Below are 13187 nucleotides of genomic sequence, written 5' to 3' on the forward strand. Positions count from 1 at the left end.
GTTTAACCCATTTGCAGGGGTTGAACACATGTTTGTATTTAACTCAATAGCGCAATAATAAAATGCAATTACACATTAGAACAGTTTCTTTTTATGTAATGGAGGTGCTTCATAAATAAAAACATAGGTGAATATTATATTTAAATATTCACAGTACATACAAATATAATATTTATCTGTTTGAGCAAAATATATCACACTGCTGATCATTTTCTGTACATTGTAGGCTTTAAAGGGGAAAATTCTGCTGAAAGGGAAGAAGGTGAACGAAGAAGAGGAAGAGGAAGGGAGAACTAGACTGGTGAGTAATAGGAGATAAACTAGTAAGTGAGAGGACAGACAAGCTGGTGATTGGGGTTAGAACATGGTTTGTGGATGAGATTGGAGTCAGGATGGTGAGTGGAAAAAAGCTTGAAAATGTGAATGGTCAAGTGGTTGTCTTGGCATACAGGGTTTTGGGGTGCTGGTATATGAGATCTAATGGTAGGATTTATTTCTAGGACACTGCACGGGAGCTCTCAGACCTAGTGGTATATTGCCAGACAGTGGAATATCGAGAACAACCGGGCAAAGTTTATGAGATGAGCTCATTCAGTGAGGACAAAGTGCGTAGGGTCATCAAAGAAACCGGTAAGAAGACACTATACTACTGTATAAAGAGATTACTAATGCTACAAAGAGAATCCAGTCTTATTGAAATGCATAATAATAATTAGTAACTTCCTGTCCTCTAGTGAGAAATATCTTTTAGTTACAAAAAAAATACTTCCAATAATACAAGGACCTCATGTTTTAGAGCTAAATAACCAGAGGAGGAAAGAGAGAGTTGTAGTATTATGAAGGCTAATAGTATAGCTAATAGTAATATATTTCCATATCAACTCATTGGCCTAGAGCAGGGTTCAGCAACCTTGGCACCCCAGATGTTTTGGAACTACATTTCCCATGATTCTCAGCCAGCCTAAAGAGCGTCTGAGCATCATTGGAAATGTAGTTTCAAAACATTTAGGGTGCCAAGGTTGCTGACCCCTGGCCTAGAGGATACTGAGGAGCCTCATTGTAAAGGTGAGCTCATGTTTAAAATTCATTGGGCATCGTTTCACCTGTTTTTTACAGTATTTAACTAGTGAGAGTTTCTGCCATTATATAGTTGCGTTAGGTGCCCAAGGCCTAATATCTCACACATCAAAAAAGAAGTCTAGAAATGCAGAAAAAAAAGCCCTTAGGAAACACACAAAATAGTTTATGTACACGCCTCTAATGGTCAAATATCTGCACGTCTGTTTAGTTATGGGCAAGTTGTCTCGCGGGATAGAACAAAAGCTGTCTCCAGGAGCTGGCAATGCGTGTTGTGGGGCTCACTCAACGTGTGGTTGCAATTTTTTTGCCTACACTGTGGCCCAACGTGTGGAATTCATAAAAACTCTGCCTTTGAAGTATCTTGTCTCTTGGTTGTGTCTCACTTTTTCAAAGCAGGGGAGGTTGTCTTCTTTTATTTTTCTCTTTCTTTTTTTAACTGTTTTCAAGTTTTCAAGTTCTTTTCTTTGCATATGTTAGAGTGGACTTTTTTTAGAGGGAGTTGTTTTCTTTTAATTTGTTTGCACTGTAAAATTTCGAAGGCATTTTATCCTTAACAATGAAAGTCTATCAGTCAAGAACTGAATAGCTGCACGATAGCTGTGCTCTACTGTTTATAATGGAGCTTAGCTTGCAGCTGTGACAATGGGCAGGTACGAATATTTAAAAAAAATATTTCCAAGTTGTGATGTTGCAGTAAGCTTATTCCATGAGATATTAGTTTCATGAACAGTTTTATTGAAATCTGATCATTGTTAGTGAGTAGATTTAGGAAATGACAGGGTTCATGACACTGACACAGCATGCTGACTTGTGCACACAGGGTTCATTTAAGAGGAAGCAGGAAAAATGATGTGTAACATGGGCACCAGCCAATTAGATTCACATTTGTTAAGAGAGAGGGAGAGAGGTGTTTCCAAGGAGCCATGGCCATGGGTGTCAAGGACCACAGGTGCAGAGTAGTCTCTAATGGAGGGTAGTACTCTTCGCATTGGAACTGGAGTTTTAAGTAGTCCTGTCAGCCTCTCAGTGAGAGCCTGGGTGAAAGTTAGAGTCCAGAGATGCAGGGCGATCCTTTATGCAAAACCATCCCGACTCATATTAACAGCTCCACAAGCAATCAGCGTTGATGAGTTTCGCTGCCTGCTTTTTCACTCAAGTCCATGTCAGGAGTGAGGCTACTAACCTGTCACACTTGAAGGGCCATGTTCCTGTTCCACGGCATAGATTCTGGTAAGATCATTTCATTTTTTAATTACATAAATGATAACATGGAAGACAGGGTCACAGTGTGACGCCTTTATCTTAAAGAAACAAGAGTTAATATTCTTGGAAAGGGTATTATTGAACGGGGGGGGTTATACATGATATTAGTTATTGTGTCATTGCTGCGTTATGTGCGAGATGAGGCTCTGGCAATGTGTGGAACTTTCATTTGACTTATGGGAGTATTCCGCGGCCATTTTTTGGCGCACTTTCTCCTTAGGCAGGGGCGGTCTTGTCAGGCATTCCATGTGACTCTCTTATCTGTTGATCAGCGGCGCAGGAGACAGAAAGGTTTCTGTAGTCCGGGTCATAGGAGGTTATGAGTGCCCCGGCCATTGGAGGTATAAAGGTGCCTAATTATTAAGTTAATCTAGTCCGTAATAACAGCACAAGCTATGGAGGACTCTGACACGTTAGAGGGTTCTCCCTCTTTAACAAGGTGTTTATTGTGAGGAGGTTCTGGTAGATCAGCCTGCTCAACTATGGTCCACATGCCTTAATAAGGTTACGACATCTAAAAGCAAACGGATGTCTAGTACTAGTGAGGCGTCCACCTCTGAGGGTTCCCCGTCCTGTGAGGTGCGTTCTCTGCATCCATCTCCAATTGCACATGCAGCGCCCCAGGGTCCAACTATTACTCCTGCGGGAGAGATTTGTTGGCCGTCAGATTTTGCAGATCAACTGCAAACGGCGGTACCGAAAGTGATCCATGCCTTACCACGTTCTGTTAAGCGCAAGCGTAGGGCATATCATGGCGGCCCGGCCTAGGGGTTGTCTACGCCTGTGGAAACATCAGAAGCATTCTACGATGATGAGGCCCACTCCAACTCTTTGAAGGAGGCCCCTTCTGGGTCAGAGTCCATGTCATCTAAACCTCCCGCTGCGGAGGAGCCTGACTTTAGGTTTAGGATAGAGAATTTGCACTTTTTGATGAAGCAAGTGCTTGCTACTCTGAAGGTTTCCGGAACCAAAGCTTCCAGAGGAACCTGCGATTCCTAAGCTTGATAAGGTATATGAGGACAGGGTGGTGCCTCAGGCCTTCCCGGTTCCTATTAAGAATGAATGGGAGTGATTAGGTTCTTCCTTTTCCCCTTCTTTTTCCTTTAAGAAACTGTTCCCCGTTCGGGACTCTCAGCTTGAGCTGTGGGGTACTGTCCCTAAGGTGGATGGTGTTGTCTCCATGCTCGCGAAGTGGACAACTATTCCCCTTGAGGATAGTTCGTCATTTAAAGAGCCCATGGATAAAAAGTTGGAAAACATGTTAAGGAAGATGTTACAACACACAGGGTTTGTTTTTCAGCCAGCAGCAGCCATAGCCGTGGTTTCCGTAGCTGCAAAATATTGGTGTGAATCCCTGTGTGAAATGCTCAAGGGGGAGACTTCCATCGACGAGATACAGGAGAAGATTTAGGCGCTGAAGGTCGCCAATTCTTTCATCTGTGATGCCAATATGCAAATTATTCGCCTGAATGCTAAGGTGTCAGGTATTTCCATTTTAGCTTGCAGGGCTCTGTGGCTAAAGTCTTGGTCTGTGGACATGACCTCTAAGTCGAGGCTGTTGTCCCTGCCTTTTCAAGGAAAGATTCTGTTCGGCCCAGGATTTGATTCGATCATATCCACGGTTAAGGGAGGCAAGGGAGTTTTCCTACTGCAGGATAAGAAGGCTAAGCCTAAAGGATCTACTTTTCGTTCCTTTTGTGTGGACAAGGCCCAGCGCCAGCAGCCCGCCATGAAAGCGGACCAGTCCAAGAGAACTTGGAAGCCGGCTCATTCTTGGAACAAGTCTAAGCAGAGCAAGAAGCCCGCCAAGACAAAATCGGAATGAAGGGTCGGCCTCAGACTGGTTTCCGGACCAAGTAGGGGGCAAATTATCTCTCTTCTCAAAAGCCTGGTTACAGGACGTTCAGGACCCTTGGATTCTGGAGGTTGTCGCCCAGGGTTACCGGATAGGGTTTAGATCCCATCCGCCCAGGGGCAGATTCCTCCTGTCAAACCTGTCTTCAAGACCAGAAAAGAGAGAGGCCTTTCTAGAGTATGTGAGGGATCTCTCTTCTCTCGGCATTATCATACCAGTACCCCAAGCAGAAAGGGGTCTAGGGTACTATTCAAATCTTTTTGTGGTTCCAAAGAAGGAGGACACATTTCGCCCGATTCTGGACCTAAAGTGTTTAAACAAGTTTCTGAGTGTTCCATCGTTCAAAATGGAAACGATCAGATCAATTCTGCCCCTAGTTCAAGAGGGACAGTTCATGACAACTATAGACTTGAAGGACGCTTACCTTCATGTGCCAATTCACAGGGACCACTTCAAGTTCCTAAGATTTGCATTTCTGGACCAACACTTCCAGTTTGTGGCCCTCCCCTTTGGTCAGGCAATGGCCCCGAGAGTCTTCACAAAGGTTCTGGGGGTGCTACTGGCAGTGACCAGAGCCAGAAGCATTGCTGTGGCGCCCTATCTGGACAACATCCTAGTCCATGCGCTGTCACTCAGTCTCGCAGAGGATCATTCGAGGGCTCTTCTTCTTTCGCTCCAATCTCACGGTTGGAAGATCAACTCAGGAAAGAGTTCCCTGGTTCCCTGCAAAAGGGTGGAGTTCCTGGGCACGATAATAGACTATAATAGATAATGTCCATGAAAATATTTCTCACAGACCATAGACGCAGGAAGATTGCGTCCACTTGTCTTGCCCTTCAGTCCTCCGCAAATCCATCGGTGGCTCAGTGTATGAAGGTGATCGGTCATGGTTTCCAGTATAGACATCATGCCATTCGTCAGGTTCCATCTCAGACCTCTTCAATTGTGCATGTTGAGACAGTGGAATGGCGATCATTCAGATCTATCACAGCAGATATTCATGGATGCTCTGACTCAGATCTCCTTCTCTTGGTGGATCCATCCGGAGCAACTGTCGATGGGGACTTCCTTCTTGAGACCGTCCTGGGAGATTGTGACGCGAGTCTGGCAGGATGGGGAGCTGTGTGGGGTGCCAGGATGGCACAATGAAAATGGTCCCGGGAGAAGTCTCTCCTTCCGATAAATATTCTAGAACTCCAAGCAATCTATAATGCTCTAAAGGCATGGCCTCCTCTGGGGTCGTTCATCTTCATCAGATTCCAAACCGACAACATTACCTCGGTGGCTTACATCAACCATCAGGGGGGTACGAGGAGCTCCCTAGCCATAAGAGAGGTATCTCGGATCTTGGAGTGGGCAGAGTCCCACAGCTGCTTGCTCTCAGTGATTCACATTCCAGGTGTGGACAACTGGGAAGCAGACTTTCTCAGCAGGCAATCCTTCCATCCGGGGGAATGGTCTCTTCACCCCGAAGTGTTTGCAGAGATTTTTCTCAGGTGTGAAACGCCAGAGATATATCTCATTGCATCCAGACTCAATTGCAAGCTACCCTGATATGTGTCGAGGTCCATGGATCCCCAGGCAGGGCTGATAGATGCCTTAGCTGTGCCTTGGATGTTCAGCCTAGCTTACATTTTTCCACCGTTACCACTTCTACCTTGTGTAGTGGCATGCATCAAACAGGAGAGAACTTCGGCCATTCTGATTGCTCCATCATGGCCACGGAGGACGTGGTTTGCGGATCTGGTGGGGATGTCATCCTCTCTGCCGTGGGGGTTATCCTGTCATAGGGATCTGCTGGAACAGGGCCCTTTTCAACATCTAAATTTTGATTCTCTGAGGCTGACTGCATGGTGTTTGAACGCCTTGTCTTGGCCAAGAGAGGCTTTTCTGAAAGGGTGATTGATACTCTAATTCAGGCAAGGAAGCCAGTCACTTGTCGCATCTACCATAAGGTGTGGAGGACTTACTTGTCCTGGTGTGAGAAGCACAGATGAAGGTATCTAGGATTCTGTCCTTTCTCCAAGACGGTTTGGCGAAAGGGTCTGTCCTTGAAGGGACAGATTTCGGCATTATCAGTCTTGTTGCATAGGAGACTCACTAAGCTCCCTGACATCCAATCTTTTGTTCAGGCTCTGTCTAGAATCAGGCCTGTCTTTACATAGTCTTAAACTTGGTCCTTAAGGTATTGCAGAGGGTTCCGTTTGAGCCTAAGCATTTCATTGACATTAGGATTCTGTCCTGGAAGGTTCTCTTCCTGTTGGCCATTGCATCGGCGCACAGAGTATCTGAACTGGCTGCCTTGAAATGTGAGCCTCCTTATCTGGTTTTTCATGTGGATAAGGCTGTGCTTCGCACTAGTTTGGGGTTTCTTTCCAAGTTGTTCCTTCTTTGTGTCCTAACCCTTCTTCTTCTAAGGAGAGGTTACTTCATAACCTGGATGTGGTTTGTGCCTTAAAGTTCTATCTTCAGGCTATAAAGTATTTCAGACAGTCTGCATCTCTTTTTGTGGTGTATTCAGGGAAGTGCAAGGGGCAGAAAGCCTGTTCTACTTCTTTTTCCTTTTGGTTGAGGAGCTTGATTCGCTTGGCCTATGAGACAGCGGGACATAAGCCTCCTCAGAGGATCACGGCTCATTCAACTAGAGCTGTGGCTTTGTCTTGGGCCTTTAAGAATGAGGCCTCTATGGAGCAAATTTGTAAGGCGGCTACCTGGTCCTCCTTACACACTTTTACAAAGTTTTACAAATTTTACGATTTTGCTTCTGCGGAAGCTGTTTTTGGGAGAAAGGTTTTGCAGGCTGTGGTGCCCTCAGATTAAGGTCTGCCTTTTACCCTCCCGGTTTCATTCAGTGTCCTCTAGAGCTTGGGTATATGTTCCCAACAGTAATGAATGAAGCCGTGGACTCCCCTCCCCTTTAGATGGAAAACATAAACTATGCTTACCTGATAATTTAATTTCCATTGAGGGGAGGAGAGTCCACGGCTCCCACCCGTATCTCCGATGGGCGGACCTAAATTTAATTCATCTTCTGGCACCATTTATACCCTGATTTTTCTCCTACTGTTCCTTGTTCCCTCGGCAGAATGACTGGGGGATGAGGGAAGTGGGGGAGGTATTTAAGCCTTTGACTGAGGTGTCTTTGCCTCCTCCTTTCGGCCAGGTTCTTAATTCCCAACAGTAATGAATGAAGCCGTGTACTTTCCTCCCCTCGATGGAAATAAAATTATCAGGTAAGCATAATTTATGTTTTTCTAAGAGAAAAAAGCAGCTTGATCATAAATATAAAAACTATAAAATTAAAAAATAGATATAATTACTTATATTGGGGAAAGAAAGAAAAGTTAGCGATCAATATCATTTCTTAGGATTCTGACATCTACCCATTAGTATATATTAAAAAATTAATTCTAAAAAGAGATATGTGATGATATTAATATATCATCACCAGTTGAAACAATGGGGGGCCGATTTATCAATGTCTGGCGGACATGATACGCTGTAGCGTGTTATGTCCGCCAGACATCGCTGAATGCCGACAGCATATGCTGTCGGCATTTAACATTGCACAAGCAGTTCTGGTGAACTGCTTGTGCAATTCCACACCCTGCAGATTCGCAGCCAATGCTGGGGGGTGTCAGTCAACCTGATCGTATGCGATCGGGCGGATTGATGTATGCAGCCTCAGAGGAGGCGCACGAGTTAAGGAGCAGGGGTCTTAAGACCACTGCTTCTTAACTCCTGTTTTCCGGCGAGCCTAAAGGCTTGCGTGGAAACAGGGGTATTTGGCCCCATTCGGGCCCATTATAAATAAGCCCCAATGGCTCTGATCCCTCTTCATTTAGATACTATAAACAGATATAAAATTAATTTTAAAATAACATTTGAATATTTCAAAAGTGATTTACAGAATTATGAACAATTTGCAGGCTCAATAAATGTTATAAAACAATTGGATTGATTACAATCCTTTAGAAAAATTGTCAAATGATTTATCTGCAAAAATCTCCATCGATTTTAATGATGTTTTTTTATGTTGCTAATCATTAAATACGTTCTGTGATCTACCCCAGTGTTAGTAGTCTGGAAAACAGCCCCTGAAAAGCCCCATCATTGTTATTTATATTACTTCCAATTAGGGCAGATATGACGAAGCTCCTGTGCATATCAACCAATCACTGTGACGTCAGAGCTCTGCATTTCACAGAATGCACTCTAGCCTATGCTAGTGATGAAGTGGAAACACTACAATTGTTCAATGTTAAATGACATGAAACCCTAAACTTTTATTTTATGATTCAGATAGAGCACTGGTTTTTAAACCTGTCCTCAGACCTCCCTAAGACTAAGAGTCCAGATTTTAAGGATATCTGAACAGGAGCACAGGGGAAATAATCAGCTGATAAGTAAACATGGTTATTCTACATGCTCTCACCCAAGGTAATTGTGAAAACCTGGCCTGTTGGGGAGGCCTGAGGACCGGTTTGAAAACCTGAGAGATAGAGCATAGACAACTTTCCAATTTACTTCTATTATCAAATTTGCTTTATTCTCTTGGAATGCTTTGTTAAAATAGCAGTAATGCAGTACAGGGAGCTAGCTGAAGAGATATTGTGAGCAAATAACAGGCATATATTTGCAGCCACCAATCAGCAGTCAATTCCCACTAGTGCATTGCTGTTCCTGAGCCTACCTAGGTATGCTTTTCATCAAAAGGTACCAAGAGAACAAAACAATCTAGGTAATAGAAGTAAATTGTTTAAAATAGTACTATGCTCTATCTGAATCATGAAAGATTCCGTTGGGGTTTCATGGCCCTTTAAATTACAGAGAAAGCAGACAAAATAGATAATGATATTACATTGCAGGGTTGTTAAATTATGCATAAATATACATTTTGTAAGGAATTACATGTTGTGCTTATTGTCCCTTTAATGATATATTTACATGGTGTTCTGTAAACAAGAGTAGTGGAATTTACTTCAAAATGTTGCCGTGACCTACACAATTATTTACACTTGAAAAAGAGAAAATTGAAAGACAAAACCTGCATCATAAGTTATAAACTCTAGTGACACTCATAAAAAAGCATTTAATTAAACATCAACTGTTTGTTATTAAGTACAATAAGAATAAAACTAGCTTTCACCATAACAGTCCAGTCGGTTATTCAAGAAAGTTGATTTAAAATACATATTTTTTTTTCATTCAAACAAGAATAAATATTTTCCTTATATACTTTTAATTGCAAAATAGATTATTCCATCTTAATAATGCTCCCAGTTCCTTCTCTGTATGATCAATGATAGTGAGTAACATTTTGCTAGAAAGATTTTGTTTTCATAATGTTCATGGCAAACAGTGCAGAATTGAAACATGGGAAAAAATATGAGAATGGGCTATTTTTATTATAATAAAAGTATATGGCCACAGCACCAGTTATGCAGGGGCCAAAGAGATAATAATGATAATAATAATAATATTAATAATAATAATAGTAATAATAATAATTATGATATTTCCAATTGAGCATTGACCATGCACATGTAGCAAGTAATTTTTAGTTACTTAGACTCATTCACTCTACTTGTGTAACAATAAACTGTTACTACCATTAGTGTACCAAATAGAAAAGCAAAAAAAAAAAAAACTTCAGAACTTTATATTGTATGATACTATAAATCAACACACAATCGAGCAAAACACAGCAAAACCATTTTGAAATTTTAGAAAAAGGTTGGGCAATGTAATCAGTCTTTACTCAAAACAAGGTTATATATAATATGCTGTGAACTGCTTATGCTGACAATAATCCAATATAAAGAGCAGGTGCAAATGTTTATATGGCTTGGAAATACACAAACTGGAGCACATTTTTTTCCCATTAAAAAAGAAATGTCTCGGATACAGTGTGCGTCTCTCTCTCTCTCTCTCTCTCTCTCTCTCTCTCTCTCTATATATATATATATATATATATATATATCCCACAGGTAAAAATCTCCAAATCTGTAAATCCAAAATACAGAATTTAACAGAGACCCAGCCTTTTCCATTAAAGAAAAAATAAAATTATTTAGGAAAATATTATTTTACCACACCAGTATGTCACAATCTTTTCTGCCTCTGTCTTTGGTTTTTATGTTCTAACATGCAAATGCTAGTCTATATTTATTTAAAACATCCACTATTTATGATTACAGTACCATACTATCATTCTGATGCTACTATACAAAATTATTCAAAATAATGTAAAACTACTTTTAAAGGGACACCCAATAAAAATTAAACTTTACTGATTCAGATAGAGCATGCAATTTTAAACAACTTTCAAATTTACTTCCATTAACAAAATGTGCACAGTCTATTTATATTTTAATTTTTTAAGTCACCAGCTCCTACTGAGCATGTGCAAGAATTCACAGAATATACTTATTTGCATTTGTGATTGTCTGATGGCTGTCACATGATATAACTTTGAAATTTGTCAGAAAAAAAATCTATTACTCATTTGAAGTTCAGACATGGAGGCCCATTTATCAAGCTCCGGATGGAGCTTTAGGGCCCGTGTTTCTGGCGAGTCTTCAGCCTAATACCTAAGGGTATGAATAAAGACTTCGATTGGAGTCTGTTCTACTAAATATTTGTCTTTCCTAAAACATCTCTGGAGATAGGTAAATCTTCCCTTTCTAATGGGCTGAGTATTATGATACCTGCATGTTTTTACCTTAAAGTATTTTTCCTACAATAACCCCTTTTAATGGGCTGAGTAAATTTGAGGGAAATGTCTGAAAATTACCTGTACATATAAAAATACTAAAGAGAAAAGAAAAAATTATTTTCAAGATAGGCCTACAGTGTTCAAATTGACAGTAATCCATATAATCTCCAGTAGCAAATTTTTTGAAACTTATAAAATCAACCTCTAGAATGAAAGAGTTTAAATTAGCATTTATATAACAAGTAAATAGCATCTGCATATCTGCATATTGTGTGTAATATTTCTTCTATTTTAATTTTGTACATATGATTTTATCTTTTAACACTGTTTGATACTTAAACCTTTTCAATGTGACTATTCAGAATTCTTATTTGCAATAGGAACATATATGTTAGATGGCCACAAGATGGCAGTGATGCAATAACGAGTGGTCACATGATAACAGGTGAACAATTGACCAGGTGTAAAGTATTTAAATGATGAATCAGTGTATGTTCAGTATACATGACTAAGGACCTATAGCAGGTCTGAAACGTTGTATGTTTGTCTAAAGACCCCATTAATGAAGAAATAAAGGTCTTTTAATTATTGATGGCTGGAACAAATCATTATTTCTACTTGGAGTCTTCAGACTCGCCAGAAACAGCAGTTATGAAGCAGCTGTCTAAAGACCGCTGCTCCATAACGCTGTCCGCCTGCTCTGAGCAGGCGGACAGAGATTGCCGGAATTTAACCTGATCAAGTACGATCGGGTTGATTGACACCCCCTGCTGGCGGCCGATTGGCCGCAAATCTGCAGGGGGCGGCGTTGCACCTGCAGCTCACAAGAGCTGCTGGTGCAATGCTGAATACGGAGAGCGTATTGCTCTCCGCATTCAGCGATGTCTGTCGGTCCTGATACGCACTGTCGCATCAGGTCCGACAGACCTTTGTTAAATAGGCCTCTAAGGGGTCAATTTATCAACTTTAGTGAATCAAGTCTGCCTGACATTGCTAAATGCCAACTGCATATGCTGTCGGCATTGAACATTGCACAAGCATTCAACAAGAAATACTTGTGCAATGTTAAATGCAGAATTAGCAATGTTGGGCGGACATGATTCGCTACAGTTGCCACCCCCTGCACATTTACTGCCAACCGGTCGTTATCAGGGGGTGTCAATCATCTAAACGGTGGCGAACAAGTTAAATGCTTCTTAACTTTATTTCTTTCTAATGACACGATGAGTCCACGGATCATCATTAACTACTGTTGGGAATATCACTCCTGCCCAGCAGGAGGCGGCAAAGAGCACCACAGCAAAGCTGTTAAATATCACCTACCTTCTATCCCACCCCAATCATTCTCTTTGCCTGTGTTAGAGCAAGGGAGTGGTAAAGTTAGGCGTTAGAAAAGGATTCTTCAATCAAAAGTTTGTTATTTTTTGAGTAGTACAAGATTGTGCTGCTTTGTTCTAGGGTGTAGCCGTAGTCCACATCAGTCTCTTCAGTAGGGCAGTGGTGGATTTAGAGCAATGGGAACTTGTGGGACATAATTCTCACTGTGCCTCCCATATAATTTATGCTGCCCTGACTCTGAAAGCCTGAGGGGAATACTCAGTCTTTTTTCTTTCCACAGGTCTATGTGAGGGAGAGGACCTCTCAAACCTGGTGAGCTGCCTTGCTGTCGGGCAGATTTGTGAGGTAAGTGCTGACTTATTTATTTCTGGGGAAGAAGCACTCAGAAAAAGTGGGCACTTTATTTAAAGACAAGAGAAAGTCAAAATGATGGGCTATTTTAAGTCAAAGCACTTTATTTTGAAGGGACACTTAAAGGGACAGTCAAGTCCAAAAAACCTTTCAGGGGCGGAGCCAACACTTAAGCTGATCGGACGCACATTACTTCAGCTCTTGATATAATATATGTTTATCAGCTGAATATCGCTACTATATGCTATATAATGAGACCCTGATGTCGACCCATGACCCGAGGAGGATAGAGATGGTGCCTCTGGACCTTAGCAACTCTTACAACGCCATATAACTGAAATCTTTTAACTGCGCACTTGCGGCCTTCCCCTCTAGACCGAGACAACATAGTGCATGAACGGCACGCCTAGACTTCTCACTTTATACAATCTCCCCTTGTGAGCATGGAGAGGGAATTCCTGAATGCAATTACTCGTCTATTAGACGAACACTTTAAACAACTTCACGACTGCTGGGCAAAGGAGTGGAGCAAGCTGCTAGTGCGTAGTGTGCTGGGAGTGAATAGAACACAAGCAGAAGAGA

The 13187-nt window shown here is 41.6% G+C and overlaps 1 protein-coding gene across 1 annotated transcript in view; it reads left to right on the forward strand.

Annotated features, from left to right (window-relative positions):
- PLCD3 (phospholipase C delta 3) overlaps positions 1–13187 on the forward strand; it is a 319734-nt gene that overhangs the window by 217349 nt on the left and 89198 nt on the right. Inside the window, exons 9-10 of the mRNA XM_053699833.1 lie at positions 227–301; positions 501–630. Of these exons, the coding sequence (XP_053555808.1) occupies positions 227–301; positions 501–630 (205 nt within the window). The remainder of the gene's footprint in view (positions 1–226; positions 302–500; positions 631–13187) is intronic.

Source organism: Bombina bombina, chromosome 1 (genome assembly GCF_027579735.1).
Source record: "Bombina bombina isolate aBomBom1 chromosome 1, aBomBom1.pri, whole genome shotgun sequence".
In the NCBI taxonomy this organism is placed as follows: Eukaryota; Metazoa; Chordata; class Amphibia; order Anura; family Bombinatoridae; genus Bombina; species Bombina bombina.